We start from the raw sequence: 27,355 nt of genomic DNA on the forward strand, positions 1-27,355 counted from the left end.
TTAAGATTTTATAGACTTCATATTGTCCTACAATAACGTTACTGTGTATGTAATAGGGTCAGATGTCTTGGACAGAGCAAAAAATAAAAACAACAACAAAAACACGTGATGATGATATTTGTAGGCAACGTGCGATAATGTATATACCAGCATATTTAATGCATGCACAGACGGAGGGAGGGTCTTCATTTAGATCATTATGTAGAGCAAGGTGCTTTTCTTTCCTTTAGTTTGTGCATATTGTACAGCTCTAGCATATATGTGCACAGGAAAATGAGTTTACCGAAACTAAATGTAGCTTTCAATGACGTCATGAGGGTGACGATGGCTCAGTGCATGTAAGATGTTTGTAACTACTGGAGCCAGCATATTTAAAACTACTGGGTGTAAGTATATTTGCAGGCTTAATATGAAATCACTACGGGCTAAATGCAAATGATGTTTAACACTAGACATTACCAGTATTAATTCTAGAGACACTGGTATCCTCTCTTTGTTGGATGGTGTTTTGCAACTGAAATAAAGATTAAATGAATGAATAATCTGCCCATTAAGGTGTGGTTAGAAATATGGAAATAAATAAAACTTTTACTCAAGTATTGTGCTTGTTTTGATGTAACTGTATCATATATGTCACTACTTCATATCAGAGCTTGATGTTGGCCTTTTTTCTATTCATTTAAATTCAGACTGAAAATTTGATATGAGAGATGCAAGATGCCACCCTCCACACCACTGGGCTCCCCTCTGTTAAAAGTGCTGTGTGGATAACACTATCAGCTCACAGTAAGAAAGCACCGACTTTGAATTTAACTGTCGGCTCATGTAAGTTTGCATTTTCTCTTTGTGTCTGCATTTGTTCTTACAGGTGCTTTGACTTTCTCGCTCCCCCACCGTCCTCTCAAACACATGCATGTTAGGTCAGCTAGTGATTATAAATTGCCCAGAAGTGTAAATGTGAGCACGTATTTGAGTATGTCTATTTGACCAGGGCCTACCACAACTCTTCCTCTCTCTTGGCCTCTTGCCTTATGAGAAAAATAAAGAAAATAACTATGTGTTGTGCATGTGTATTGTGTCACAGAGACCATTCATAACCTTTAAAACTGTTAAAAGTGATGACAACGTGATTTTTAAACAAAGTATAAAAGCATACGTGACCTTTGTACTCACAATTTTAGTTTGGACACGTTTGGACAACTTTCTTTTCTATTTCTATGTCCTCAGAATGGGTCACATCACAGTGACCGCAAACTTGCATACTTTTGATGAAGGAAAACAACAATGAAACGACCAATAAGTGGCCAATAAGTGTAACTCAAAACAAAGGAATTAAAAATAACCAACAGAGACTCCTAACTTAAGAGATGCAGCTTCCTGTCTGCTCAGCAGCAAACAAAAGACCCACTCTGACTTAGCTGCACTGGTTCTCTGAATAGAAAGAAAAAAAAACCCTTTTAAGTATCGCTCCCCTAAAACCTAAATGTTGGTAACATTTCTTGATTCTGATCAGTATACTAAGTAAATTTTGCATTATGTTTGATTAAAAAAACAACAACCCCGCAGCTGTTTCAAAGCGCAACATTTTTTACAGTAATTTTTGTCTTTTTCTTTTGCTTTTATGCATCGACATGCGTTTCTTATGAAAAACCACACCAGTAATTAGAAAATGGTCCGAATTTTATTATCATTTCATATATAACAGCATAAAAGATGAAGTGTATTGTGTTCACAGAGTCCTACTAAATAAATGATTTTAAGATTCTTTCTTTTCTTGCATTACAAACAGGACCTACTTTCAGAGACAAAAAAAAGATCATAGGGTTGAGGTTTCAGAAGCTATACACCCCCTGCAACCTTCAGATGTCTCGTCTTGTGGCCTTTTTTCTTTCTTTCACTGTCAGGAACAAATAATACACTGACACCTGCTATAATGTTAGTGAATTAAAGATTAGTTTTCAGAGCAAATCAATGCAGCGCGGCTTTACACTTTAAACACCTGAATGCAAAATGCCACCCACACTGTTGTGTTCTTAAAGCCTTTTGTTGTGTTCACTTTATAAAACAACAATGCAAGAAAATTTATATATGTAATATATATGAGTTGAATCTCTTTCTTTTTGTCAAGATTGTGGTTGGAGACTGGATCAGAAAGTTCATCAAGCCATTTTGCTTAGTTGTGTCTTGTCACAGGAAGCCAGATGTTACTTTTCTAGTAAGACGGTGTGGAGACGAGGCGAGTAGAGTTTTAGCACCCTTGCACTTAAAACCCACAGGGGTTTCACAACCCCTTCACATCATCCTCATGTTTTTTATATTTGGTGACAGCAAGAAAGTCAGCAAATGTACATTTATATCACTGAGGAATTCACAAGGTGCAGAGCAATGCAGGGTATATATATATATATATTTTTTTTTTTATAGAAAGGCCTAAGAGTAGTAGTCAGGTTTGATTTCTAGTGACTAAAACTGTTAGGTATAAAAAATGAGTTGGTGTGTCTGGTCAATAATTCTGTCTTTCTCTTTCTCCGCTTTCTTTAGAAAGCCTACATCAGTTTCCATCTTCATTTGCCGTGTCTGCCTAAATCTCCAATAGTAAAAGTAACTGACTGACACTGAGCAGTATTAGAAAAAAAGAAAAAAACCCTACTCCTCCCTCCCACCAACCCAACCGCCCACACACCAGTTCTACGTCTGGCTTTGTCAGATGTGCAGAAAGGCAGGCTGCTAAGACAGGATGACACTGACGATTAGAAGACCACTGCTCACACGATAAGATGGAAATGTCGCTGAAGCAGTTGATTCTGATGCTACTTACAGGTAAGACTCCCAATTTTATATTTAACAGATTAAAAAAAGACACAGTGTCATGCTAAATGCAACATGTGCACATTTCCTGAAGAATGAAACTCGTCTTCCTGTCTGTAGTTTTTGTCTACATGAACTATTTTGTAATTCAAAAAGTAAAATATCTTCTTTTTTCTATTTACAGTGGCAGCAACAGCCATGGTGATATCAGGTCAAACTGCTGTATTTCTGAATGAAACAAGAACAGTGAGAGTTCCATCTGGATCAGACCTGGCTTTGTACTGCTTTTTGGACACTGAGAAATATGAGCGATATCGAATCTTCTGGTATTCCAACAAATCTGAGAAATCTGAATCTTCTTCCAACGAGTCAATATGTCACAAAATCATTAACAAACCTGCAAACAAGACTGAAAATGAAGATTCAAAATGCATTTTGTCAAATGTTAATACAAACCACAGTGGATGGTACTTTTGCAAAGTCACAACAGAGATTCCCAGTTTAACAGAAATCCGCAGCAGTGGAACAGAAGTAAATGTTTGTAAGTATCACTTCTAGCTTTTAAAACTGTTAATTTTTTACTTTAAGTCTCTTGCATAACTTTTTTGAGCAGTATACAAACATTTAATAAATGCTGTATAATACACTAAAATGTAGCAGTACAGTAGTACACAGATAAAAAGCACTTTACTTTTTATCAGGTAATCTATATTTGTCAACAACTTCCTCTGTTAGTATGGAGACATCATTTTTATGTTAATAAATACAACAGCATCCACTTCAACCCACCTTTAACATTAATGTGTTATAAACCATTACATGTTTATATGCCGCTTACAAACACCTTAACACCTGCTTTTTTGTCATGAATGAATGCATAACTAATTTAAATGTCCTGGCTTGCAATGAATGTTTCTCATATAATTTTGTTTCCTCCACGACAGCGGACAGTGAAGTTACAACGTACCCGTCAAATGTGACGAATATTAAAGGTGTGTGCATGTATGTGCGTGTGCATGTGAGAGAGAGCGCGTGTATGCAGTTCTCAAAAGGCATAGGACATTTTCAGGACCCAGGAGATACTGAGCTGCGTAGATTTTCCATTCAGTGTCGCTCTGCGTGGGTGTCATTTGTCCACTTACACAGGGGATAAAAGCTCTAGCTGATGGGTCAAAACTGTTTCAAAGTGCTCACATTCGTCCTGTCAGATGCGTACTGCTCACAGGAAGTGCGTGGACCTTTACATAAAAAGGGCTGACTTAACGACTACATATCTTTTAAAGTGATCACATAACGCAGCAATTCATTTTATTGTATCCATGGTGTAACTTGAGAGTTACTTGTAAGTTAAATGCGTTCACATTTCAGGGCAAACTTTTCCTCCCGCAGACCCTCCTGCCCTGAGTGACAACTGGTGGATATGGGTGGTGTTGGGAGCATCCTCTTTCATCCTGTTCATCCTGACGGTCACATGTGTCCTACTCTCAAGAAGACAAGAGAATAGAGGTAGTGCTATTTCTTTTCATTGTGAAGGTTTAGATAATCATCGACAGTCTATACAGATTGCAGATAAGCTGTGCTTCAGCTGTATGCAACAGAAGCTGCTAGCCTGAGATAAAAGTTGCTCTATAAGAAAAAGAGGTCAAGCAACAAAAAAGCAAATTATCACACAAGATAACTTCACAAGATCTACAGTCACTTCAAATCTACACTGCATACAGTACAGGCTGATTCATTTCGTTGCAAATATTTGCATTTAAAAGAAGAAAACCTCTCATTTTTTTATATGAGAGAAGACGTTTTTATGATTGCAGAAACCTTCCCAAGTAGTGGCTGATGGACACAAACTAAGCAAGAAAGTGGTTAGTGTGGTTTGACAGCACACCGTGAGACAAACTCTGCTGTCACTAATAGATGTCTTCTCCTCCTGTGCGGTTTCACTTAAGAAAAAGATTTTAATTTCTAGCAGACATCAGAGACAAGGACCGCAGTTTATTTTGTGAAGCAGAGCTCGAGGTAAACACTTTGAGATCTGGTTGTAGACAAGTGATCAGCACTGTTATTAATATCAGATATCTGCAGAAATAAAACACAGGCAAAGCTGAAAAAGCCCATCCACATCTGCATCAACCAGCACTTTTACTACTTACAGATAGATTTCTGTAGTGTCCATATTTGACAGGCAAAATAAACTGAGCTGTTTCATGATTACTGAAGCCCTTACAAGTGGTTTGACTATAAAACTGGTATTATTATGATTGGAAAACTATGTTTTTTCCAAAACTCATTTTTTCTGTCCATTAACTGACAAAAAATTAAGTTTAAAACTTCTGACTTCAGTCCCACTCGTCATCATAAGATTGTATTTAGCTCACAGATTTAAGTCATTGACACATTTTTTAAACTAACTTTAAACCACAGAGGACAAAGCAGTTCTTTATGTAGGCAACCAGCAGCTTGTGCAAGTACATGTGGTTGTTTGGCCACCATTGATGGCCACAGAGGAAGGAGAAAAAACAGATGTAGAGTGAAGCTTTGAAAGTACTGCCAAACAGCTGTAAAATCACACGTATGACCCAGGCAAGGTGGTTTCTGATTGACACAAATTGTTGTTTGGAGTATTGTGTTACTGAGAAAATGTATTAAAGTATACTACTGAGGAGAATGAGGGAAAAAAGAGAGTTACCGGCAATAAAAAGCAAACCTCTGCTTTAGAAAAAGGTATTGAAACGATATCATATACAATAAAAATATAAAGGAAATTAATTTTAGTTAAGTATTTTGTAAGTTTGGCCACATTTGTCAATATAACCAGCACAAGGGGACGCGAGTGCTTATGCCTATTGAGACTCGGGCACCCCTCGGGTATCGCTGTACCATTCTGAACTTCAATCTTTTAATATGTCAAACAGCACCTGCAACATAACAATAAGAGCTAATATTAATGTTGAAATGAATAAAAATGAGATGAAAGTTGAAATTTTAAAACAACAAAAACTAACAACCAAACTGACTTTTGAAACTAAACTGAACTGAAAACACAAAAGTAAAAATAAATATAAAAATAAATAAAACAAAACCTAAAAATGTATAATCTTAGTTATTTTATAGTTATGACTAGCACATCTGTGTCGCAGTGAGAAATTAAATACAGAAATTCCAGGGGACTTTGGTACTGACTCTGTTTCTTTGACATTTAACTATCTTGACTGTAAGTGAACTTTAACTTGAAAGGCTTTGATGTATTAATTTGATGAATCTTTTTACTTTTGAATCATAGTCAAGTGATTTCACTGAGTCAACACTTGTGTTTTTGCAGTACAAATGAATGTTTGCACTGCAAAATGTTTTGCCTTTCAGTAAAAAATGTCAAGATTAAATTTACAGTGACAGCATTTTTTTTTGAAAAGCGTGAGAAAAACTTACACGTGGTTCCAAATGTACAGTTTTCGGGGCAGAAAGGATATTCTGTTAAAATAGAAATGAATTACAATTAAAAATAAATATTTGACATTTGAATAATTCCCATCTTAAACTATTTTTTTTCTTTTGTTAGGAAACTTTCAAGTTTACATCTCCTGATCAATTTTTAAATTGCAAAACCACTTTAGTATTAAGTTGATAATAAAATATGTAAAGCAATTGTAGTAACAAGATGTATATTGACTCTTAATACTATGTATATTCAAATATATAAAGATTTGGACGGACAACATCTGACGTGACTTGCAGTCTTTCTCTAAAAATCAAATGATCAGATAATTGATGCTGACATACTACATATGAAAAATAAGGTCATGTTATTTAGTTACTTGCACAGAAATCAGTCTTTATTGTAGATCACTGTATTTCATCACTGAATAGACTAGAACAGAATTCCTTTATTGTCACTATACAGATGTACAATGACATACAGAGCATCTCCTACTCAGTGCAAACATATTTGAGAAGAAAGGAGGGGTGGGGTGCACAGTTTCTGCAGCACTGCATACATATGAAAAGTATTTAGAAAAAAAAAAAATATATATATATATATATATATACATATATATATATATATATATATATATATATATATATAAATCTACAAATTTACAAATCTGGAAAAAAGGAAATAAAGACGTAAATAAATAGTGTTATGTGTTTACACTGTATTTCATCACTGTTTTCATTGTGGTTGGGGATCTAAATAGCTTCTTTTGCAGTGTGTAACAATTAGTCAACTGCACAATAATCAAAATTAGCTAATTCAACTAATAAAACTAAATAAGAACATTTTTAGGGTAAAACTGTATTTTTTTTCCTGCATTTTGGTCTCAGTGATGTTTGATTACTACGTTAAAGTCTAATCAGCCAAATGATAAGCAAAAAAAAAAAAAAATCCCTCTGAGCTTTTGTTCTACAGATTGTCCTACAGCTCAAATGCAGATATACATTAATTAAATGATATGCCATTGATTCTGTATTTGCCTTTCGTCCACCAGAAGAGCCCATCTATGCAAACACCCCCAACAAACAGCCTTCACCTCGGCCGTCCATGAGCGCAGCGGCGGTCAGCCTGAAGGCAGCTTCTTCCTTTCAAGACCCGCGGACCCCGAGTCCTGCCAGCAGATACGACGAAGGCAAACGGAGATATAGACACTGAACAAGTCACGGATCTCACAAACTAATGCCAGCAAAGGTCCTCACAGCTAATTTCACCGGGACACTGAAAGAAACTTTCCCCTTTCATTATTGTCGGATCTACATTTTGTTCATCTGGATTACTGGTTTAGGGTTTTTTCATTCAAACTGTACGTTTTTTAAAATGCGCAGGTGAAGTAGCTTTTATGAGCCACTAGATGGCAGATGATGAATGCGGTTTGAATGTGTAAATTCATGGTTTTGTTCCCTTAATTTTTGTATTGTATTACTTAATATTGAATATGATGAATACTGAATATTTGGAAATGTTTCCAATAGCTTTTGAATGGAGTATGGAGAAGATTTATACACACATATGTATATTTTTGTATTATTTTTTTAAAGGAGACTAAAACGTTAATTTCTTATATATGGACTGTGTCCTTCTTTTTATTTTCAAAATAAACGTGGCTTTCTGTCGTGCTTAGGCTAACACTTTAATACGTCCTCTGATAAAATACTTATTAAGTCGACTTAACATTTCCAAACAAACCAAAAGTCCGCACTTGGGAACATTAACAGGACTATGTCGTTGCTATCTGCTCGGTCGCGAAGCCCAGCGGCTCCTATATAAGTAAAGGTGCGATCAAACACGTGACGTGATCAGGCGCTGCCTACCGCTGAGAGCTGCCTGTCGGATAATCACTCCCTGCAGGAATTAGACGTGGAGTGGACGTTACAGGTGGAGCAGGGAAAGAAAGAGCGGAGCTGGATTCAAGACGGGAAAGACATCGGCACTCTGAGCGGTTTAATATTAAAACTAACTACTGGTAAGTGCGAGTTAGCCCGCTGACTCGTTTTTTTCTTTCCTTTTTTGTTATTGGTGCAGGTTTTTCCCATTGGGCGTGTTATTTTTCCACTGCGCTCGGGCTTGTTGTGGGAATTGGATTGCCAACCTGAGGGGTGGAGAGGTTGCAGAGACAGCGCACTGCAAATTCTCTGACTTACCTTAAGATTATAGGATATCCTAATCTAATAATAGCAGCGGGGCGTTAGAGTAAGCAGTAGTAGGATATACTTACAAACTCTTGCACCAGTAGATGCACGGATAGTGTTACACTGAGAGAGACGCGCTCATCAAACTTGGAGGGGTCGCGCGTTCCCTGCAGCCCTCAGGATTAGATATAGCAGCGCTACGGGAGCGAGTGTGTGGTTGGATCCGGAGGAGAAAACGCTTTGAATCGCGAGCCAAGCTGTTTTATAAAGCTTAAGCACACAGATTTTTATTTATTTTTTCCTCCGCTGGAAACCAAGCATATAATTCACAGACTTCAGAGACATGAATCAGTTCTTAAATATAGTGCGCAGAAGGAAGCATCAGCATGTTTAATCTTTTGGAAACGTTTCTCTGCGCACACACAGCTACAAAAAAAAAGAAAAATCAATACTGCTGCATCAATAATTCACACATTCTCAAATAATTTATTAAAAAGCAGCAAATTTTCATTGTATGCACATTATCACTGAACCGAACTTGATGTTAAATGGGGGTGAAGCGGATATTCGAGGGCATTTGTGGTGGAGGTTTAGTGATGGTGAGAATTGTACCAGTGTGAGTGTGTTTGGCTCAGTGAGCAGACGATAGACGAAGTGAAAGGCTTTCAGTTCACTTGCTCTGGGGATTGCCCGATTGTAGCTGTCATACTGCAGCTACATTAAGTGGGTTCATGGCTGATAATAGCACTTACATTGCTCTAAGCTGGAGATGATGCAGATTGTGTCTGTTTCACTGTGATTGCATGTATATGATTCATCTCCAAAAGAACTTTGGAGTTTATTTGACAGATAACTTCTTATAGTTCGCAATCAGATTCTCATAAACTGCGGTTCTCAAGCCTATCCAAGCATGACCCCCCCCCCCCACCCCACCCCCAATCAGTAGGTGACTCAGATTTGTTATCAATCATTAACAATAACAAGGACAAAAAAGAAAGCTAGTTAATTTTTTAGTGAAGGTCAGCAGGACAGCGTCAGCAAACCCTTGTTTTCCCAACATGCTCTTTCTTTGCATATTGATCATCAGATTACCCCCACCCGTCTTCTTTTAAGTCTGTGCCCCCAGTTTGAAAACCACTGCTTTCGACTCAGACAGTCAGCAAAGTGGCTTTCAGAGATTAGATAAGTCTTGGAAACCACAACAGGAAAAACATCTTTATGGTTGTCACATCGTAACTGGCTGGCACCAGGTTTTTAAGGTCTAAGCTCAGAAAGCAGAAGGCATATTGCACATAGCAGTTTATCAACACGACAGTTCTTGGATTTAAAATGAAATGAATAATAACATCGTAATGGCAGTAAGTGAAGGTTTACAAAAACATCAAGATTCTCTTGCCATCCCAGTAAGAATACACCTTAGTGTTTCTAAGAAAGCTGAAAGAACTAATTCAGTGATAATTAAAATAAAGTGAGACATGAATTCTTTGTATTTTGCTCCTTTTTGTCCTCTGTAATGTTTTATGGTATTATAATCTAAATTATCTTCTGGTTTTTGGTGGCTGTTTGGCCAAAGTGAAAACACTGAGCTGATAGCACTGGTTTAAAAAAACACACACCCTTTTTCTAAAAAACAATGTAAGAGTTGTGAAGTAAATTCTTGGTGTTGATTTTTAAATCTAAAGAGAGGAGCGCCCCACACTTTACGACCTGCACAGACTTGCCTGGGTGTGTGTGTGTTTTTCTCCGTGCGTGCATGCGTTCATGCGTGCATTTTGACTCAATAACAATTGATATGTCAAAACAAAAGTCAGTATCTTATTAAACAGGCTTTTGCTTTTGTTATTGTGTTGCTCAGTTGTCACTTTCATTCCAGTTAATGATATTGTCAGTTGTGCTCTGGCGCAGTTCCACTGATTTGGGCCGTAGCTTAAAAACTGTACACGCTGCATGTTTTTGAAGTATTGCTCTCAGCTAATTACAATCCTCCTGCATATCAAAACAAAAGGTGGGAAGCTACTGTCATTGTGATAAAAGAAGGGGGGCTTTTTCTTTTTTAAGCAAATGTGAGCTTGCAAAAATATAACCCGGTGCTGAACTGGGGTGTGTTTTCCAGTGAATAACAACAGTCTGTGACACACAGGGTGTCAGGGGTGAAAACCCTCCCACTGGCACTTTCCTGTTTAGGCCGGTGTGCTGTTGAAATACTGTATCACAGCCAGCTCACCAGCTGGCCTGCCAGTGGACAGCTCAGCTTACGCCCAAATGGCAACAAGACGTAGAAAGAGGCAGTAGACGACCAACCAGTCGGCCAGTGACTCAAACAGAATCAAACCTGAATAACAGTTTGTCAGGCCAGAGGTAAATCAGTTACTGCCGAAGGGGACCTCACCCATAGAGCTCAGCGTAGTGCCGTCATTTAAAGCGTACACCAAAGCAGTCATGGCTCACTCCAGCTGTTTGACTGACTGCTTTTTGGATGTATTATGACTCACAGGGATGACAACAGCATGCAAGTCTGAGCACGTCTCAGACGCTGCTGCTGCATGAGGTTTTTACTTTGTTATCAGCACGCAGTTGTGTTGAGAATCCATTGTAGAGGTTTTTGGAGATGGCGTGGAGGCTCCTAAAGAGGCTATAAATATCCCCATGCTTCAAGTGGTTCCAGTGTCTTGAGATACTGCTGCCAGGCTTCTTCGGCGCATTGAACTCGTTCATGTGCAGCTTTTGAACCCACAGTTGTTCGTGTTGTACCGATTGATGAGTAAAAACCCACTTGGAGTCCCTGTGCTAACCCTTTTAGAATGTTGCTTGGTAGGAAGGTACATGCTGACATTTACATCTAGATGTATGGAGATGCAAGGGAACAGTTTTAGTCACAATCTTGTTAATTCTGTTAGTACTGTTTGACCTTAGATCAGACTTTAAATGTCAGTGATTTTAAACAGAAGCAAAAGAAGTATAGAGATTAGAAAGTGTTGTTCATTGCATGCAGGTTCTGTATACTGTCTGTGTGAGCAGTATTAGTCAGTGAGTGAATACCATAGATTTGCTCTATAGTCTGACACAAAGGGAATATCAAGTTTTTCAGAGCTGCATAATGAAGTTGCGTGCTCAGTGACGGGTCCGTGAGCAGGTTTTGCTGGCCGTACTGGAATTTTCATCGTGCCCTTATGAAAAATAATAGTACACTAGTCTTCCATGACATAGCTTTTGCCTCAGTGAAGAGCACACCCACGCTGATGGCGGTTTAATTTTGTTTTTGTCACTAAGGTGTCAAATAAACAAGAGGAAATCAAAAAAGCTGGGGTTCACTGTACAAAAGGTCAAATCCTTTAATGTTAATAAATGGCTCACCATTTAAAATGTAGTGTTAAAACATCTTAGGTCCAGTTTTACTTACCAGAACTAATAAAGGTGTGCTACTGATAAAAGGCCACTGTGTAATAAGCCATAAAGTCTTAGGGGCTGTATTGCTAGTAAGCCATTATGTAGAGCAGAGGTGTTATGCAACTGTGTGCATGACAAAAAAGGTCAAACAGTCCATTGGTGTGTCTTTCCTGATTAAAAATAAAAAAGCATTCTAAAGAAATCCTTGACACGAATCTGAAATGTAAAATTAATGTTCGTTTCCAAGGAAAAATAAATCCTGAAAGGTGCGGCACCTCTTAAAATAAATGAAATCTTTACTTCCTTCTTCCCTTATTTATTTGATTTCAATACAACTCGTATCTCCCGTTTGACTGCGATTGTTTTTTCCAAGCTACTCGCGGTGTCACAAACCCTGCTCGTACGCAGTGAACAAAATCTGATTTTTCTTTTTGGTAAGATCAGAGAAGCTTTCAGCACATTTACTAATGTCAAAGTCTGAACATGCATCAGCGTGCGCTCACATGCAAGAGAAGCAATGACCAAAGACATGAACAAAACACATTTTTATATCAAAATATTAAAAGCTGCACTTCTAACGGGCTATCTACCTCTAATGTAAGAGGTGTTGTTTCTAGTTATAAATAAACAAAGAATGACAACAAATTTTCATTTTTCTACACTCTTTGTTTTGTTAGCCTGCAGTCAAACACTGATTTTATCTGTAGCAAGGTATAGGGCTTTTTTGTTTTTTTGTGGAGGTACACGTTTAATAAATAAACTGCGTGTGCTTCTCGGGGATCACTAAATGGATACAGACAACATTATCTTAGTGACTAGCTAATGAAGATGCAATTTCAGCTTGTTCTCCTGCCTTAGGAGGCAAATTAATGCGATAAATAACTAATTAATGCGTTTAGATTAATAACGTACAATCCACTGATAAAGCAGTGGGGCCTTTTTACTTTCAAATTCTCAGACTTTTAGGATTTATATAATTTTTTGTCAATTCATTAAGCGACTTCCAGACTAAACATAACCTAAGGGCCCCATTGCGAATGGAAATCTGCATCATATGTGTTGTAAATCCCTCAGCAGTGCACTGTCACCCCTTACGCTATGTTAAGTGTGGGAGAGCCAGAGGAAAGGACGACTGTTGCGTGTTGTATTGTTATTGTGGCCATGCCTACCTGTCTGCGCCATCGTGACCTATCTGCCAAAACCTCTGAAAAACAACCTTCAGTTATTCCGTTCAGCTGTGGCGCTTAACCCACAGTACCCTCAGCCCCCAACAGGCTGTGGTAAAAAGCATGCAACATGTCACCTCTTTGACAACACAGGGGCAGTCCTGTACATGCAGCAGCTCGTCCCACTGTGTCAACTAACAACAGGGTGGGAGCACAGCAGGTTAGCTGCAAAATGCACAACCCAGACTGCTCAAAGACCCAGGGGAGTTAACGCTTAGCTGTCTCTCAAGGAAATATAGATACTGTCATTTTTTCATTTCTGTCAACAGGCGAGGACTGTACGGTGTTTCAAAAGATGCATCTTTACTTTTTACTTTTACTTAAATCTGAATAGCACATGCAAAGCAGCTGTGTACTGCACACCCCATTTTATTTATTTCTTCTTCTTTTTTTTACCTTGCGAATCTGGTCTCGAATATGCTCTCTGTGTTATTCTGAGTTAAAGTGCCTTGATGAATTTTGAATGAGGCTGCATCGCTCAGTTTGTCAAAACACAGAGAGTGAATCTCGCCAAAGAAGTGGTAAGTCTCGATTCCACATGAATCCCAGGGTAGGGATGGAGTTCGTGAGCTGTGAATTACCGTGATCTGCATGCATGCCCAAACCTGAACTGATCCCTGCTGCTGCTTGAACCCTGCTGAGTCCAGAGGAAGCAGGTTCTTATCAGGGAGGAGGACAGGAAGATACAGAGAGTGCAGGAGGAAGAGAGAGAGTGGGGGTGGGTGGGTGGGCAGTATATGGCACTCTGCAGAATTTCACTTAACATCAGCTTCCTTTGTGAAGTTTACTGTTATGAGTTGTCATAGCTTTAGCTGTAAGTGGTGCCAGACATCTCTGGTAGAAAAACATGGTTATATTTGTCTCTGTTTAGCATACTGTCTGGGTCTTCAGGATTTAACGGTCAGCAAACAGAACATGTTCATTTATGACACTTTTCCCCACCTTAGTATTTTCACTACTATCTTTAACTTGAAAGGTGTTGCTTATTTTTAATCTGGCTCTTTTGAGCAACCCAAATTAATAAAAAAAAAAAGAAGGAAAGAAAGACGGAAGTTCTCCAGGAAACGAACAAAGTGTTCATCTTAAGTGGTCCTCTTTTTCCCAGTCTTGCTTGCTGTCACTTAGATAAACTTAGATATACAAAGGGAGCTAAAGTGCTTGTTTCAGGCAGTAGATGAACTGGGGGGCTACATGAGGACCCAGTATAATGTAAAATAAAAAGGATTATTTTGAATTGTGAGCCATGCAGAGTGACTCTTGTAGAGGCCATAAGTCCATATAAATGAGAAGAATAGGTAGCAAGGGCATAATAGTAGGGGTATTTTAAATTTATATTGCCCTGCATAAAAATCATCAAGCATAACAGAGATAAAATGAAAAGAAATAAAGTGTTGGAGGAAAACCAGCTTGCATTGAAAATTTTCAAGGGAATGTAGCCATCTTTTAATGTACCGGTATGTAATATTTCCCGGTTTGGTATTAAAGTCAGGTTTTCTATTTCATGGGTCTCTTTGATTATTTCATAGATGTTTTCATATCTCTTCCAGAAGTGGGCTGCCGTGAAAATGATCTCCTCCAGCATCCCTCACCACTAGCTGAGCAGTATGGCTTCTGCTCCTCCTTCCAGAGAGGACACCAGCAGCTCGTTAGCACTGCGCTGGAGGCTAACACCGACATAGATTTCCAGCAAGTAGCTGCGCTCGACGTTCCCGGTTAAACATCTGAACGATTCACCTTTAGAGGGTCTCTGTAAGCAAATATGATGACTTATGCCAGAGTGCCACATGTCCAGGACCGTGACATCACCACAGTTTAACAACATCTGGACTGACACTGTGGACCATGATCTTTCTCTGATTTCGTGCTTTGGTGGCGGAGCTGGATCTTGCAGCTCTTCCACACTTAGACAAACCCGGACTCTGAGCCATGTCTCTTCTTTTAGCTCTGAGCATCATCTGTGGATTGATGCTCCATGTTTGTTTTAGTGCCGTCAATACTGACTATTGTGTGCCACGAAAGACCGTGCCCTACCAGAGTGAGTCAGAGATTCTCTCACCTTCTCCAGTAATATGTCGTAGAATTATTCTTAGCATATTCTTTCTTCTTGTGGGCTGAATCAGAAGTAGAAGCTAGAGCAGTTTTGAATATTTTTACTGTGATTTATGACCCAGTAGTGCAACTTTAACATCTCTTTTTTTGCTGGCTGGGACAAGTTTATTAGTTTTCAGTAAATTAGCATTTTGCTTTTTGCTGTGGGGGCATTTTTCCTACTGCATGGAGTCACAGTAGCTAACATGTGGGAGGTAAATAAAGCAAAAAACAGTGTATGATGCAGATTTCTCCGTGCAGATGAACTGAAGTTGTTCAGGGAAGAGGGGATCTACAATTACTCCACGATGCTGATGAGAGAAGACCTGGGTGTGATGCTGCTGGGGGCAAGAGAGGCCATCTATGCTTTGAATATGAGCGACATCTCAGTTAAAAATGCTACGGTAAGAACATGAGGAGTCTGTACACTCTGAACAGAGCTGTCAGATAATGTACATATAAAATACACACGCTGGAGCTGCCATGTTGCTTATTTTGTTTGATGAAATAGTAATTAGTTAACTTTTTTATCACTGTGGATTAAAAATGGAAGATTCATTAAACATTTATGATGTTTTACCACAGCACTGAAGCCATTTCCTCAAATAATCAGTAGCCCTGCCAAAGATGGACTTATCATGCTTAGATGTGATTTGTATTCATGGTTCTTAACTTTCTTTTAGGTTATGCTGTGATAGCACTGGCTTAACACAGTGAAATATTTCAGTACTTTACAAAGAAAAAAAAAAAAGTAAACAGCATTTTGTTTCTCGCTGGTTTGCAGTATAGCAATAGCTGATAATAGCTAATAATAGAGGTTGTTAATCAATAGTTAATCAACAGCTAGGCTGGTATACAGTACTGATTTATTGCATGCACTTACTGGCAGTTCTGTTAGGTGTATCTGTTTAAGTGCAACGGCAATATCTGATCAGCCAATCACATGGCAGCAGTTCAGTGCATTCAGGCATGTAGACAAGTTCAAACCGAGCATCAGAATGGGGAAGAAAGGAGATTTAAGTGACTTGGAAGGTGGCACGGTTGTTGGTGTCAGATGGGCTGCTCTATTTTTTTTTCTGAAAGTCTCAAATATCATTCACAGCATATTAAATATCTTCCCTAAAATCCACTGTGTCAGGTTTGTCGTATAAAGAGAAGAAACATTTCATATTTGCACATCTTTCAGATGCTGTGAATTATGGGCAAATGTTAGGTCACATTACGTACAGTGTTTTCTCACACATCATTTCATTCTACATGACCACTGCACATTTGCATGAGATATTTCAATAATAATGGTTCTGTTGGACTCTGTTGTTTGTTCATAGTTGTAGATACATGTCTAACAGTCAGAGGCGAGGAGTGCTTTGCCAGCTAACCGGTTCATGCTTTTAGAGCACGCTGACAGGTCTCGAAAAACAATAAATTGTGAAAGCTGTAACTGGACTACTACTGTGTGGTTGCAACACCATTCCTGAATGCTTTGACAAGACTCTTTCGTTTTGTTGGTGCAGGTGTATTGGCGGGTGACTGAGGATAAGCAGAGGGACTGCACGTACAAGGGAAAAAATGCAGAGGTTTGTGTAAAGTCGTTCAAAACAAAAGCTTTGCACTAGACAACTTTTACTTCGGGGGCATTGCTGCAGCTGTAAAAGATGACCACTGATTGAAAGTTGTTTACTCCCCCCTCACATTTTATCTTAGCACATGTGTAAATCATTTATATGAGAATGATTTTTTTCCCCTTTTCATGTCTTTACATGGAATTCTCTTTGAAGTACTTGGTTCATATCTTTGTGCTGAGAGTCCAAATAAAGGCACAGGAAGAAAACGCATGTGCACAGCCCTGACCTTTTGGTCACCGCGAGCTGCGGACAGCATGTGCAGTCACTATATGTATGCGGTATGTTTGTGTTTTTGCGGCTGAACTAACAAAGCTCTGACCTTGGCATTCTCTCTGCTGGATCTTGTTGCAGGTGGAATGCCGCAACTACATTCGAACCCTGCACAGAGTGAATGACTCTACAATTTATGTGTGTGGTACAAATGCGTTTAGCCCGACCTGTGATTATCTGGTAAGTGTGGCTTTAAGAGTTAAGAGTTTAGTTTATTGCCCCCTTGTAAACTGATGCTAGTAACACTTGCATGAGATCCATTAAGGAGATCCACATGAAAAGCTCCTTCCTACTGAAGATGTAGAAGTTAATTTTTTTTCTTTTTTGTAACTCAGTGACTCCACAAAACAGTTACAGTGGGGCAAAAAAGTATTTAGTCAGCCACCGATTGTGCAAGTTCCCCCACTTAAAATGATGACAGAGGTCAGTAATTTGCACCAGAGGTACACTTCAACTGTGAGAGACAGAATGTGAAAAAAAAAATCCATGAATCCACATGGTAGGATTTGTAAAGAATTTATTCGTAAATCAGGGTGGAAAATAAGTATTTGGTCACCTCAAACAAGGAAAATCTCTGGCTCTCACAGACCTGTAACGTCTTCTGTAAGAAGCTTTTCTGTCCCCCACTCGTTACCTGTATGAATGGCACCTGTTTGAACTCATCATCTGTATAAAAGACACCTGTCCACAGCCTCAAACAGTCAGACTCCAAACTCCGCCATGGCCAAGACCAAAGAGCTTTCGAAGGACACCAGGAAAAGTATTGTAGACCTGCACCAGACTGGGAAGAGTGAATCTACAATAGGCAAGCAGCTTGGTGTGAAAAAATCAACTGTGGGAGCAATCATCAGAAAATGGAAGACATACAAGACCACTGATAATCTCCCTCCATCTGGGGCTCCACGCAAGATCTCATCCCGTGGGGTCAAAATGATCATGAGAACGGTGAGCAAAGATCCCAGAACCACACGGGGGGACCTGGTGAATGACCTGCAGAGAGCTGGGACCAAAGTAACAAAGGTCACCATCAGTAACACACTACAACGGCAGGGAATCAAATCCCGCAGTGCCAGACGTGTTCCGCTGCTGAAGCCAGTGCATGTCCAGGCCCGTCTGAAGTTTGCCAGAGAGCACATGGATGATACAGCAGAGGATTGGGAGAATGTCATGTGGTCAGATGAAACCAAAGTAGAACTTTTTGGTATAAACTCAACTCGTCGTGTTTGGAGGAAGAAGAATACTGAGTTGCATCCCAAGAACACCATACCTACTGTGAAGCATGGGGGTGGAAACATCATGCTATGGGGCTGTTTTTCTGCCAAGGGGACAGGACGACTGATCCGTGTTAAGGACAGAATGAATGGGGCCATGTATCGTGAGATTTTGAGCCAAAACCTCCTTCCATCAGTGGGAACTTTGAAGATGAAACGAGGCTGGGTCTTCCAACATGACAATGATCCAAAACACACCGCCCGGGCAACAAAGGAGTGGCTCCGTAAGAAGCATTTGAAAGTCCTGGAGTGGCCTAGCCAGTCTCCAGACCTCAACCCCATAGAAAATCTGTGGCGGGAGTTGAAAGTCCGTGTTGCTCGGCGACAGCCCCAAAACATCACTGCTCTCGAGAAGATCTGCATGGAGGAATGGGCCAAAATACCAGCTACTGTGTGTGCAAACCTGGTAAAGACCTATAGTAAACGTTTGACCTCTGTTATTGCCAACAAAGGTTATGTTACAAAGTATTGAGTTGTATTTTTGTTATTGACCAAATACTTATTTTCCACCCTGATTTACGAATAAGTTCTTTACAAATCCTACCATGTGGATTCATGGATTTTTTTTTTCACATTCTGTCTCTCACAGTTGAAGTGTACCTCTGGTGCAAATTACTGACCTCTGTCATCATTTTAGGTGGGGGAACTTGCACAATCGGTGGCTGACTAAATACTTTTTTGCCCCACTGTAGATGTTTTTCTTATATCCAAATACATGTGTACTCAGTACTACAGTGTAGAAGGGACTGCCTTAAAATAAAGTACAGTACTTACTATAATGAATGAAAACTGTGGCATAGATTTCCTCATTTAATGTACGTGTGTTTGGATGCACAGTTTTGTTTTTATCCTTTCCCATGTTGATTTGTTTGCAATGAAAATGATATCACTCGTCTTACTTTAAAGGGAACCTGTAATACTCATTTCCAACTTCATATTTTATTCTTGGCCTGTACTAGTGCAGCTCTGGATGACCTTATCTTACACTCTTAAACAAGCTCCTCTCCCTTTAACCAGCTTTTATTTCATTGGCTGCCCCTCACAAACAAACAATGTGAACAGCTGGTATATGGTACACAGCTAGGGTGGTGTGTCTTAGATGACCATATTCAGAAAATCTGCTCTCACTGTTTGAAATGTAGGGTTGTTGAGCAGCCAGTAGCCTACCTGTAGATATGCTGAACTTGCATCCACCGCTGAAAGATTCTAGACATAACAGAGCAGAAGGCAGTGCAGGGTCTGCTTTAATTCAAGCAGTAATAACTGGGATTGAATTTTGTTAAGCTTTATGCTGAAGTGTTGTAAATGGGCACGCTTTGAGACATTTCTCTCCTGTCATCGTCAGTTAAATTTCCTTCCCCTGTTGTTGGTGTCTTGGAAAACTGTTTATTTTGGCAAGATGCTGAAATTTCAGAGGACTGAGCAGCCTTGGCTGCATCACAATGGGGTGTTAAACTGTTGCTATGTGAACCTGCAGCACTATGATAATAACAAACGAAATAAATAAAGGCAGACAATATGCTCATTATGTATCCCCAGACTCTGGAAGAAGATTTTAAGAGAAACAATTAAAGTGATTCCGGATATGAGTTTTGAAAACCCATGTAAAACCCTTTGTTTCGTTTGGACACTTTAGCGAGTTATTATGCAAATGTATGCAAGTTTAGTTAACTGCTTAAACATGTGAACAAACGGTAAGCTTCCAGTTCCAGTCCTCAATCTCAATAAAACACAGCTTTCTCAACTTCTCTCTCTTTGCTTGATCTCTTTCTTTGTTTCTGACAGACGTTTGCTAAAGGACAGCTGACGCTGCAGGGAAAGCCGGAGGAGGGGAAGGGCAAGTGTCCTTTCGATCCCTTTCAGAGATACTCCTCCCTCATGGTTGGTGAGTGTCTGAGGCAGACACAGAATGAAGATTTGATAGTTGTGTGCAGATTTCACTTCACACACTAAATAAATAAGAAAAATACCGCTCGGAGTATATTTGCTAGAGCTACCTGCTCATTCAGCATTCTCTGTACGATTTGTCGAAATGCCAAATTTTTCTGTATATAAATGTGATGTTGTTACAATTTAAAGTGAATAATGGATTTCCAGGAATTTTCACTCACCTCTTTTTCCTGTCTCACAGGAAACGATTTGTATTCTGCCACATCCATCAACTTCTTGGGCTCTGAGCCTGTTGTTCTGCGCAGCTCAAACTTGGCTCTTCGTACCGAGTTTAAAAGCTCCTGGCTCAATGGTGACTTCCTCTCCCTTCTTTTTAAAATTTTATAGCACCCCATGAACATTTTAGCGTTTGTGGTGCTGTTGACTTCTATTTTCGTTTGCCTGTGTTCAATTCAATTTGTTCAATTCAATTCAATTTGTGTTTTCAGAGCCAAACTTTGTCTACATGGATTTTGTGGATGAGAGCTTTGATAGTCCCGATGGTGACGACGACAAGGTGTACTTGTTCTTCAGTGAAAATGCCATAGAGTACGACTTCTACAGAAAGGTTTCAGTGTCACGAGTGGCCCGTGTCTGCAAGGTAATGAACACAGTCTGTTCAAAAGCCTTGGCCTGTCTGACACAGGTCTGGTTGTTGTTAAAGGCAATACGCACACACATCACAGAGTGCTCCATATCTGTGTTAAAGGGGGATATGGGCGGCCAGCGGACACTGCAGAGGAAATGGACGTCGTTCCTGAAAGCTCGCCTGGATTGTTCCCTGTCTGAACCCAGCCTGCCCTCCATTGTCCAGGATGTCTTCCTTCTCAGACACAAGGACTGGAGGAAGAGTGTCTTCTATGCTGTCTTCACTCCACAGTCGTAAGTGTTTGCTGACAAATCCAGTGGCTCTTATTGCTCATGGCGGGTGTTGGCTTTGAGGAATGTTAGGAGTATCCTGAGCTTTTAGTTAACACACACAAAAAAAACTACCAAGTCTGTTGCAACTAGTATTTTGTTGAGACTCAGCTGATAAGAACTTGTCTCAGTGTGTTTCACCTAAACTTGTTATTTTGCGTTTCCAGGAGCTTATCCCAGAAGTCGGCTGTTTGTGCATACAGCGTATCTGCTATTAGAGATATTTTCAATGAGGGAAAATTTAAAACCCCTGTTGCTGTGGAGACGTCTCATATTAAATGGGTGATGTACACCGGTGAGGTGCCGGTCCCCAGACCAGGAGCGGTGCGTTTACAGACTTTTGTTGCATGCAGAAATTCAATTGAAAAACCAGATAAACGCAAATAGATGTGGAAGAAAAAAAATCTAAATTGCAGTTTTTGTGTTTCAGTGCATCAATAACATGGTGCGTAAAATGGGGATGAATCGCTCTCTGGACCTTCCAGACAAAACGCTCCAGTTCATCAGGGATCGTCCTCTAATGGATGAAGCAATTCGGCCACTGACAGGAGGCCCGCTGCTGATCACGAAGGGAGCTCTGCTGACTCGGATTGTAGTGGACAGCGTGCAGGGCCTGGACGGAGAGAAATATAACGTCATGTTTATTGGCACAGGTAAAAAAAGAGCTGTGTTTTTCAGAAAGGCCCCTTTGGAGTACTGCCGGTGTTACTTGAGTTTTATTTTTAATGTTAAACAGTCACTCACATAAAATTCTTAAAATAGTTAAAAGTTTAATATTCAATACTGCAGTTTTAAATGAATTCATAACCTTTTAAATGGCTTTAAAACTTGACAGAAGGAGAAAAGTAACAAAATCAGATATCAGAACAGCAAATTTAGAAACTGGCTTTTGTTTCTGGGTGAAGCTTAGCAGCTGAAAAAACATAGTGATCCACATAAATTTTGTTTGAGGACTTAATTTTCCTAATTATGCTGATTAAAAAGAGATTCGTTTATTGTACTTGGGAAAGAGTTTGAGCACTGCAAGTGGCTCCCTGACACAGAATTACAAATGTCCTCAGTGATTATGTTTCTCACTAAATCTGATCAGAACTTATCAGAAAGACTGAATTATGCAACTTTAACGCAACTATATTGTCGTTATAATGTAACTAAAGGAGGTGAACATATTAGTTTCCATTAATTTAGCAATAGATTTTAACAATATGACATTTGTCATATTGTCATATAAGTGTTTTCTAGTTATAAGCTTACCATTAAAAAACTGATGGCACAGTTTTTCCCCTTTATAAAGGCATCACCCGCACAACACCTGGTTGGGCAGGTGACCCATTTGCTGAAGGTGGCTGCAGGTGCCTGAGTTTGAGTCCACCTCACACCATTTCCTGTGTGTCTTTTCTATAGTCCCTATTTTTTTGTAATATCTTGGCTAAAAAAATGCCCAAAGCAAATCTAAAACTGTTGCAAATGCAGAGACCAAAGTAAAGGCTTTTAAAGCAATAAATATAACTTGGTTAATCATTAGCTTTTTATGATTTGTTCTAAGCAGCAGAGTCATCAAATGATATGGGTAAATACACTTGTGTAAGTTACGGGCTCTGCTTTTTGTCTTTGTAATAGGAAACGGTTATGTTCAGAAGGCTGTGAACTATGACGGAGAGATGTTCATCATCGAGGAGGTTCAGCTGTATGAAAACCATGAGCCCATCTCTATCTTGCGCCTCTCATCCACTGAGGTAATATATAATAACAAGTCCATTATACATGTTTCGTCATCATCACAGTTTACGGTTGTTTGCTGGGGTTTTGGTTGGGAGATACTGTTTAATATCTTAGTTTGAATATGTCATCACCTATTTGGCACTTACAGGCAATAAAGAGGCTTCAGTTGTGCTAAAGGTGAAACACTTTTAGTCTTTTGATATTTATGAGTCTTTATGGTTGTGCACTTATAGGGTCAAGTGTATGCTGGTTCAACTTCTGGTGCAGTCCAGATGCCGGTCAGTAACTGCAGCCGCTATGAGACTTGTGTGGACTGCATCCTTGCAAGAGATCCGTACTGCGCCTGGGATTTATCCACCAAGCAGTGCTCCTCCGTCAACACTTTGTCCCCCTCCCCACATACAATACAGAGTCTCAAGAAGGGAGATGTGTCACAGTGTCCTCCACTAGGTACTTTAAATTCAGTTGTTTTTATTTAGTGTTAAATCAGAACCCAAGAAAGCACAAGGGTTGTTCGATTGTAGAAATAACAATATTATAGAGAGAAACCCACTGACACCCTTTGATCAAGCGTGTGCTGACATGGCAGCAGTTTTATGAGCATGAATTAACCTTGCGTTTGTGTGTTTTTAGATCCAGTGACAGCTGTCGAATTAGTCCTCATTCCAGAGAACAATATCCAGCTGTCGTGCCAACTTCACTCTAACTTGGCTGTGGCCGACTGGCGATTCGGTAACCACACACTTCACTCCAACAACAAATACTACATCTACAGTGGCGGTCTCCTCATCCTGAGTGCTTCTGAAACAGACGCTGGCCAGTATATCTGCGACTCAGTAGAGGAGATAAACGGACAAAAATACAACCAGACTGTGGCGGTTTATCATTTACAGCTCTACTCTGACCCGACAACGGGGATCATCCCCACCTTTGGCACAGAGGTGCCAAGTACCACAGAAGCTATTCACAAAACAATACATTTGACACCAGATCCAGTGCCAAGCCATAACATTGACAAACCGTCGTCTCCTGAGAGTCAAAACGACAGTGGCAGGATAACTCATCTACAGGTGGCTGTGGCCATGCTGTCCCTGATTTGCCTCTCTCTGATGGGAGTCATATTTATGATCTGGAGCCGTGGGCACTGGGAGTGCTTAAAGTTTGTACAGCGGCCCAGTGAAAGCGAGACGAGAAGGCAGTCAACCGAGTACAGGCAGATCCTGAACAGAACTTCAGAGGTAAAGCTCCTGGGGCCTGAATCCGGGAGACCTTGCAGTGCCAATAATAATCACCCTGCTGTTGACTTCAAAGGGAATGGGGAGCATCACTTCCCACCTATGGCCAACATTTCAAGTCTGGACGGTCTGGGATACATAAATGATGAGTCAGAGATTTGACTCTGCTGAGGTGTAGAATTCAGTCTGAGGCAGGACTCGTGCACTAATTATCTTCCTATAGGTGTACTCCCACTAAGATTCGGTTCCTATAAAGGTTTTCGCATTATAAATTCTTTTGATTGGTGTCCTGTTTCCTACACTGACTATCATTTCCATATTCTTACCAGGCAGCTCATGTCCTCTAAAAAGATATTTAACTGGTGGTTAATGTTTTTATATGTATTTTTTTTTTTTGTATAATGATAAATTGTGAATAAGCTTTGTGCAATAGATTGTGTACAGCCAACACCTTTTCTTTTTGGACTATTTATTTGTAAATATAGTATAAAAAACACTGGACATGTAGCATTTTGATCATATTTTCAATGATTTTTAATGATTGATCAGTTGTCTGTATCACTATTTTATTTCCTGGTGGCCGTAAAAAACATCTTCTACATACATACCTCTATTTTTAAGCATAACCCCCACTAATATAACAGTTGGACCTCTGTCTTCAATAAGAAAAAAAAAAGAATTTTTATATTTAGGGTGAACTGGGGTAATTCTTTTCTTTTTTTTGGGGGTGTGTAGCTACATTTCTGATTCCAAGCATACTGTACACTTAATAAGAAACAGACAAAAATGTCATTGTAATGTCAAGGGTGGGGGTGTACATTTCTGTCAGTGAAACAACTCAGAGGTGCAGCGTATCCAAGAGTTTCGGTGTCAAACTTTGAAACATGCTGCCTTGCTCATGAAAGGAACTTTGAGAGTCTTGTCATGCACTTATGAATCAGTAAGTCAGTAATGTCTCACACAGTCGGGAAATGTATTTGAAGGCAACGCACAAAGCCACTGCTTCCAATATTAATGTTTCCAAAGGTTTCATATGGTTTGTAGGGGAGGAAAACATCATCATTAACACCACATGCTCAGTTCGTAATTATTACAGTTTGTTTTGGACAAAAAGTCAATTGCAGTGAAGCCCCCCGAATCTTCTCTGTGGTTTTCAGTTTTGGTCATTAGCGCCATTGCGCAGAGACTTTTATGTTTCATCAAGTTCTGTACAACTGTCTGTATGAGAGTTGAAATGGGTCTCTGCTGAATTATTAAACAGCAGAATTGTATATGGATGTACAATATCAGTAGTACAAAGTAATCATTCAAACGTTACCTGTGCATTTGAATATTTTTTTTATTTTTAAAAAAGGGTACAATTTGTGTGTGTGTGGTTTTTTTTTAAAAAAGCACTAAAAAAATCATCCCAGCTATAACACTGCCAACTACTGTTATACATTTTATAACAATAAAGCTACAAGACTTAAACGGAATTGTTTACATCATTCAGAAATGGCTTTTAGCTGACCTCTCTCAGGCCCAATTTTCCTCCCAACATTTAAATGAGGCTTCTTCTCTTACATCTGGCTTTGAGTTATTGTGTGATCCTTATGGCAAATATTTATTTGCCTTTGTGAAATGCATTGTAATACTGTTCTTTGGTCACAGTGGTGCAGTGGTTAGCGCCATTACTTCACAGCAAGAATTTCCTAAAGGTGCTTGTGTGGTCATAGGTGCAAATAATTGTCTCTCTTTGTTAGTCAAGCAACAGACTACTGACTTTCTAGGAGGTGTTTAAGTTATTAAAATTAGACCCCAACCTATTTATTGGAAAATTGACATTATTTGCTGATAGATATTTGCTAATCGGTTAGTATCTATTAATGATGGCCCAAAACATGAAAGTTAAAAAAAGAAGACACGGGAGTTGTTATGAGTGTTGACATTGCCCCCTGGTGGGCAAACTATGTAAAGTGCAACTTCCTGTTGGCAACCAATGTCTTCAGAATTTACAAATACAACAATTTGAACTAAGTAGTGGGAGTGTAAACTAGTAAATTCATGTAACAAAGGATGGCAAAATCTCTTTTTTTATGCATCTGAAAGAAAAAGGAAATCAGCTAATGTATCCAAATATTGGTATTAGTTTTAAACATCCTGTATTGGGCTCTATTTGAAAAGCTAAAGCCAGGGTCCCCAACCCCAGTCCACGAGGGCCGGTGTCCTTGCTGGTTTTAGATCTCACCCTGGGTCAACACACCTGAATCACATGATTAGTTCATTACCAGGCCTCTGGAGAACTGCAAGACATGTTGAGGAGGTCGTTTAGCCATTTAAATCAGCTGTGATGGATCAAGGACACATCTAAAACCTGCAGGACACCGTCCCTCGTGGACTGGGATTGGGGACCCCTGAGCTAAAGGATAATAGTGTTGCTGAAATGAATTCATCAGCAGTAAAACTGTAGGGTGAAATATTATCAATTTTCAGGGTCTTCTTGTGAAGCAATAGCTGCTACTTCTGTATGACGAAATTCAGATTAGTTGAATTTAAGAATAGTAGGATTGCAACATGATGAGCTTTACTGGAGCAGATTTCATCCAGAATTTTAGGATGTCAAGAGATACTTTTATTCATACCCCGAAGCATTTCACTAGTGTCTCACAGCAAGAGAGTGAAGTCAGGCAAGAAATGTACAAGCTCCACAAACTGACAGGACTGCTTGCAAAAAAAAAAATCAGACTGGCATCTGGTTCAAATCACAGCTGAAAAGCTCATTCTCTATGATTTTTGGTGTTCAGACTATCAAAACTGAACTGATATACATGAGTTTGCTTGCAGTTTAAAGACAGCATAAAAAGTATATATAAAACTCAAGTAAAAAGATTTAAATTCACTCTATATTAAAGTAGCTGTGGCAGAACTGACTCATTTTTAAGACTTTCAACATAAATCCAACAATTACATGTATTTTTATGATAAGCAGGGACAGGCAAACACAATGTGAAAAAGAAGATTTATTGAAATGCTGCAACAGTGTTAGTTTAACATATCCATTTTATCAGTCACTTATCAAATATCAGAAAAATCAAAGTATTAAATTTGGCAGTTGGCCATAAAGGGCACTTCAGTATGTTGAAAAGAAAAAAAAAAAAAAGTTGTGTATCTATGAGGGAGCAACCTTTCTTTATGACAGCGCTTTTACTTCAAACAAGCTTTATCTGGATCAACGGTGTTGCATTACCAGCATATATGCATATTTCTTTAAAAAAAAA

The 27,355-nt window shown here is 39.3% G+C and overlaps 2 protein-coding genes across 3 annotated transcripts; both read left to right on the top strand.

The window, feature by feature from the left end:
• The first annotated feature begins 683 nt into the window (after positions 1-683).
• Positions 684-7,897, top strand: LOC113016361 (uncharacterized). The gene is made up of 6 exons (XM_026159144.1): positions 684-786; positions 2,542-2,820; positions 2,993-3,349; positions 3,753-3,800; positions 4,198-4,314; positions 7,293-7,897. Exons 2-6 carry the CDS (start codon positions 2,778-2,780, stop codon positions 7,451-7,453), a joined length of 726 nt encoding a protein of 241 aa, XP_026014929.1. The 5' UTR covers positions 684-786; positions 2,542-2,777; the 3' UTR covers positions 7,454-7,897.
• A 215-nt stretch (positions 7,898-8,112) lies between these two features.
• On the top strand, positions 8,113-25,573 carry LOC113015733 (semaphorin-4E). 2 transcript variants are annotated; one of them, XM_026157917.1, is made up of 14 exons: positions 8,113-8,261; positions 14,588-15,075; positions 15,390-15,532; positions 16,643-16,705; positions 17,105-17,203; positions 20,080-20,179; positions 20,426-20,536; positions 20,673-20,824; positions 20,933-21,105; positions 21,309-21,465; positions 21,572-21,794; positions 22,762-22,877; positions 23,097-23,313; positions 23,497-25,573. In XM_026157917.1, exons 2-14 carry the CDS (start codon positions 14,967-14,969, stop codon positions 24,258-24,260), a joined length of 2,427 nt encoding a protein of 808 aa, XP_026013702.1. In that variant the 5' UTR covers positions 8,113-8,261; positions 14,588-14,966; the 3' UTR covers positions 24,261-25,573. The 2 variants fall into 2 exon arrangements, with proteins under 2 accessions (XP_026013702.1, XP_026013703.1); XM_026157918.1 differs by having other exon boundaries at positions 14,591-15,075.
• Positions 25,574-27,355: the final 1,782 nt, after the last annotated feature.

The sequence above is a fragment of the Astatotilapia calliptera genome, chromosome 23 (genome assembly GCF_900246225.1).
Source record: "Astatotilapia calliptera chromosome 23, fAstCal1.2, whole genome shotgun sequence".
Classification (NCBI taxonomy): domain Eukaryota; kingdom Metazoa; phylum Chordata; class Actinopteri; order Cichliformes; family Cichlidae; genus Astatotilapia; species Astatotilapia calliptera.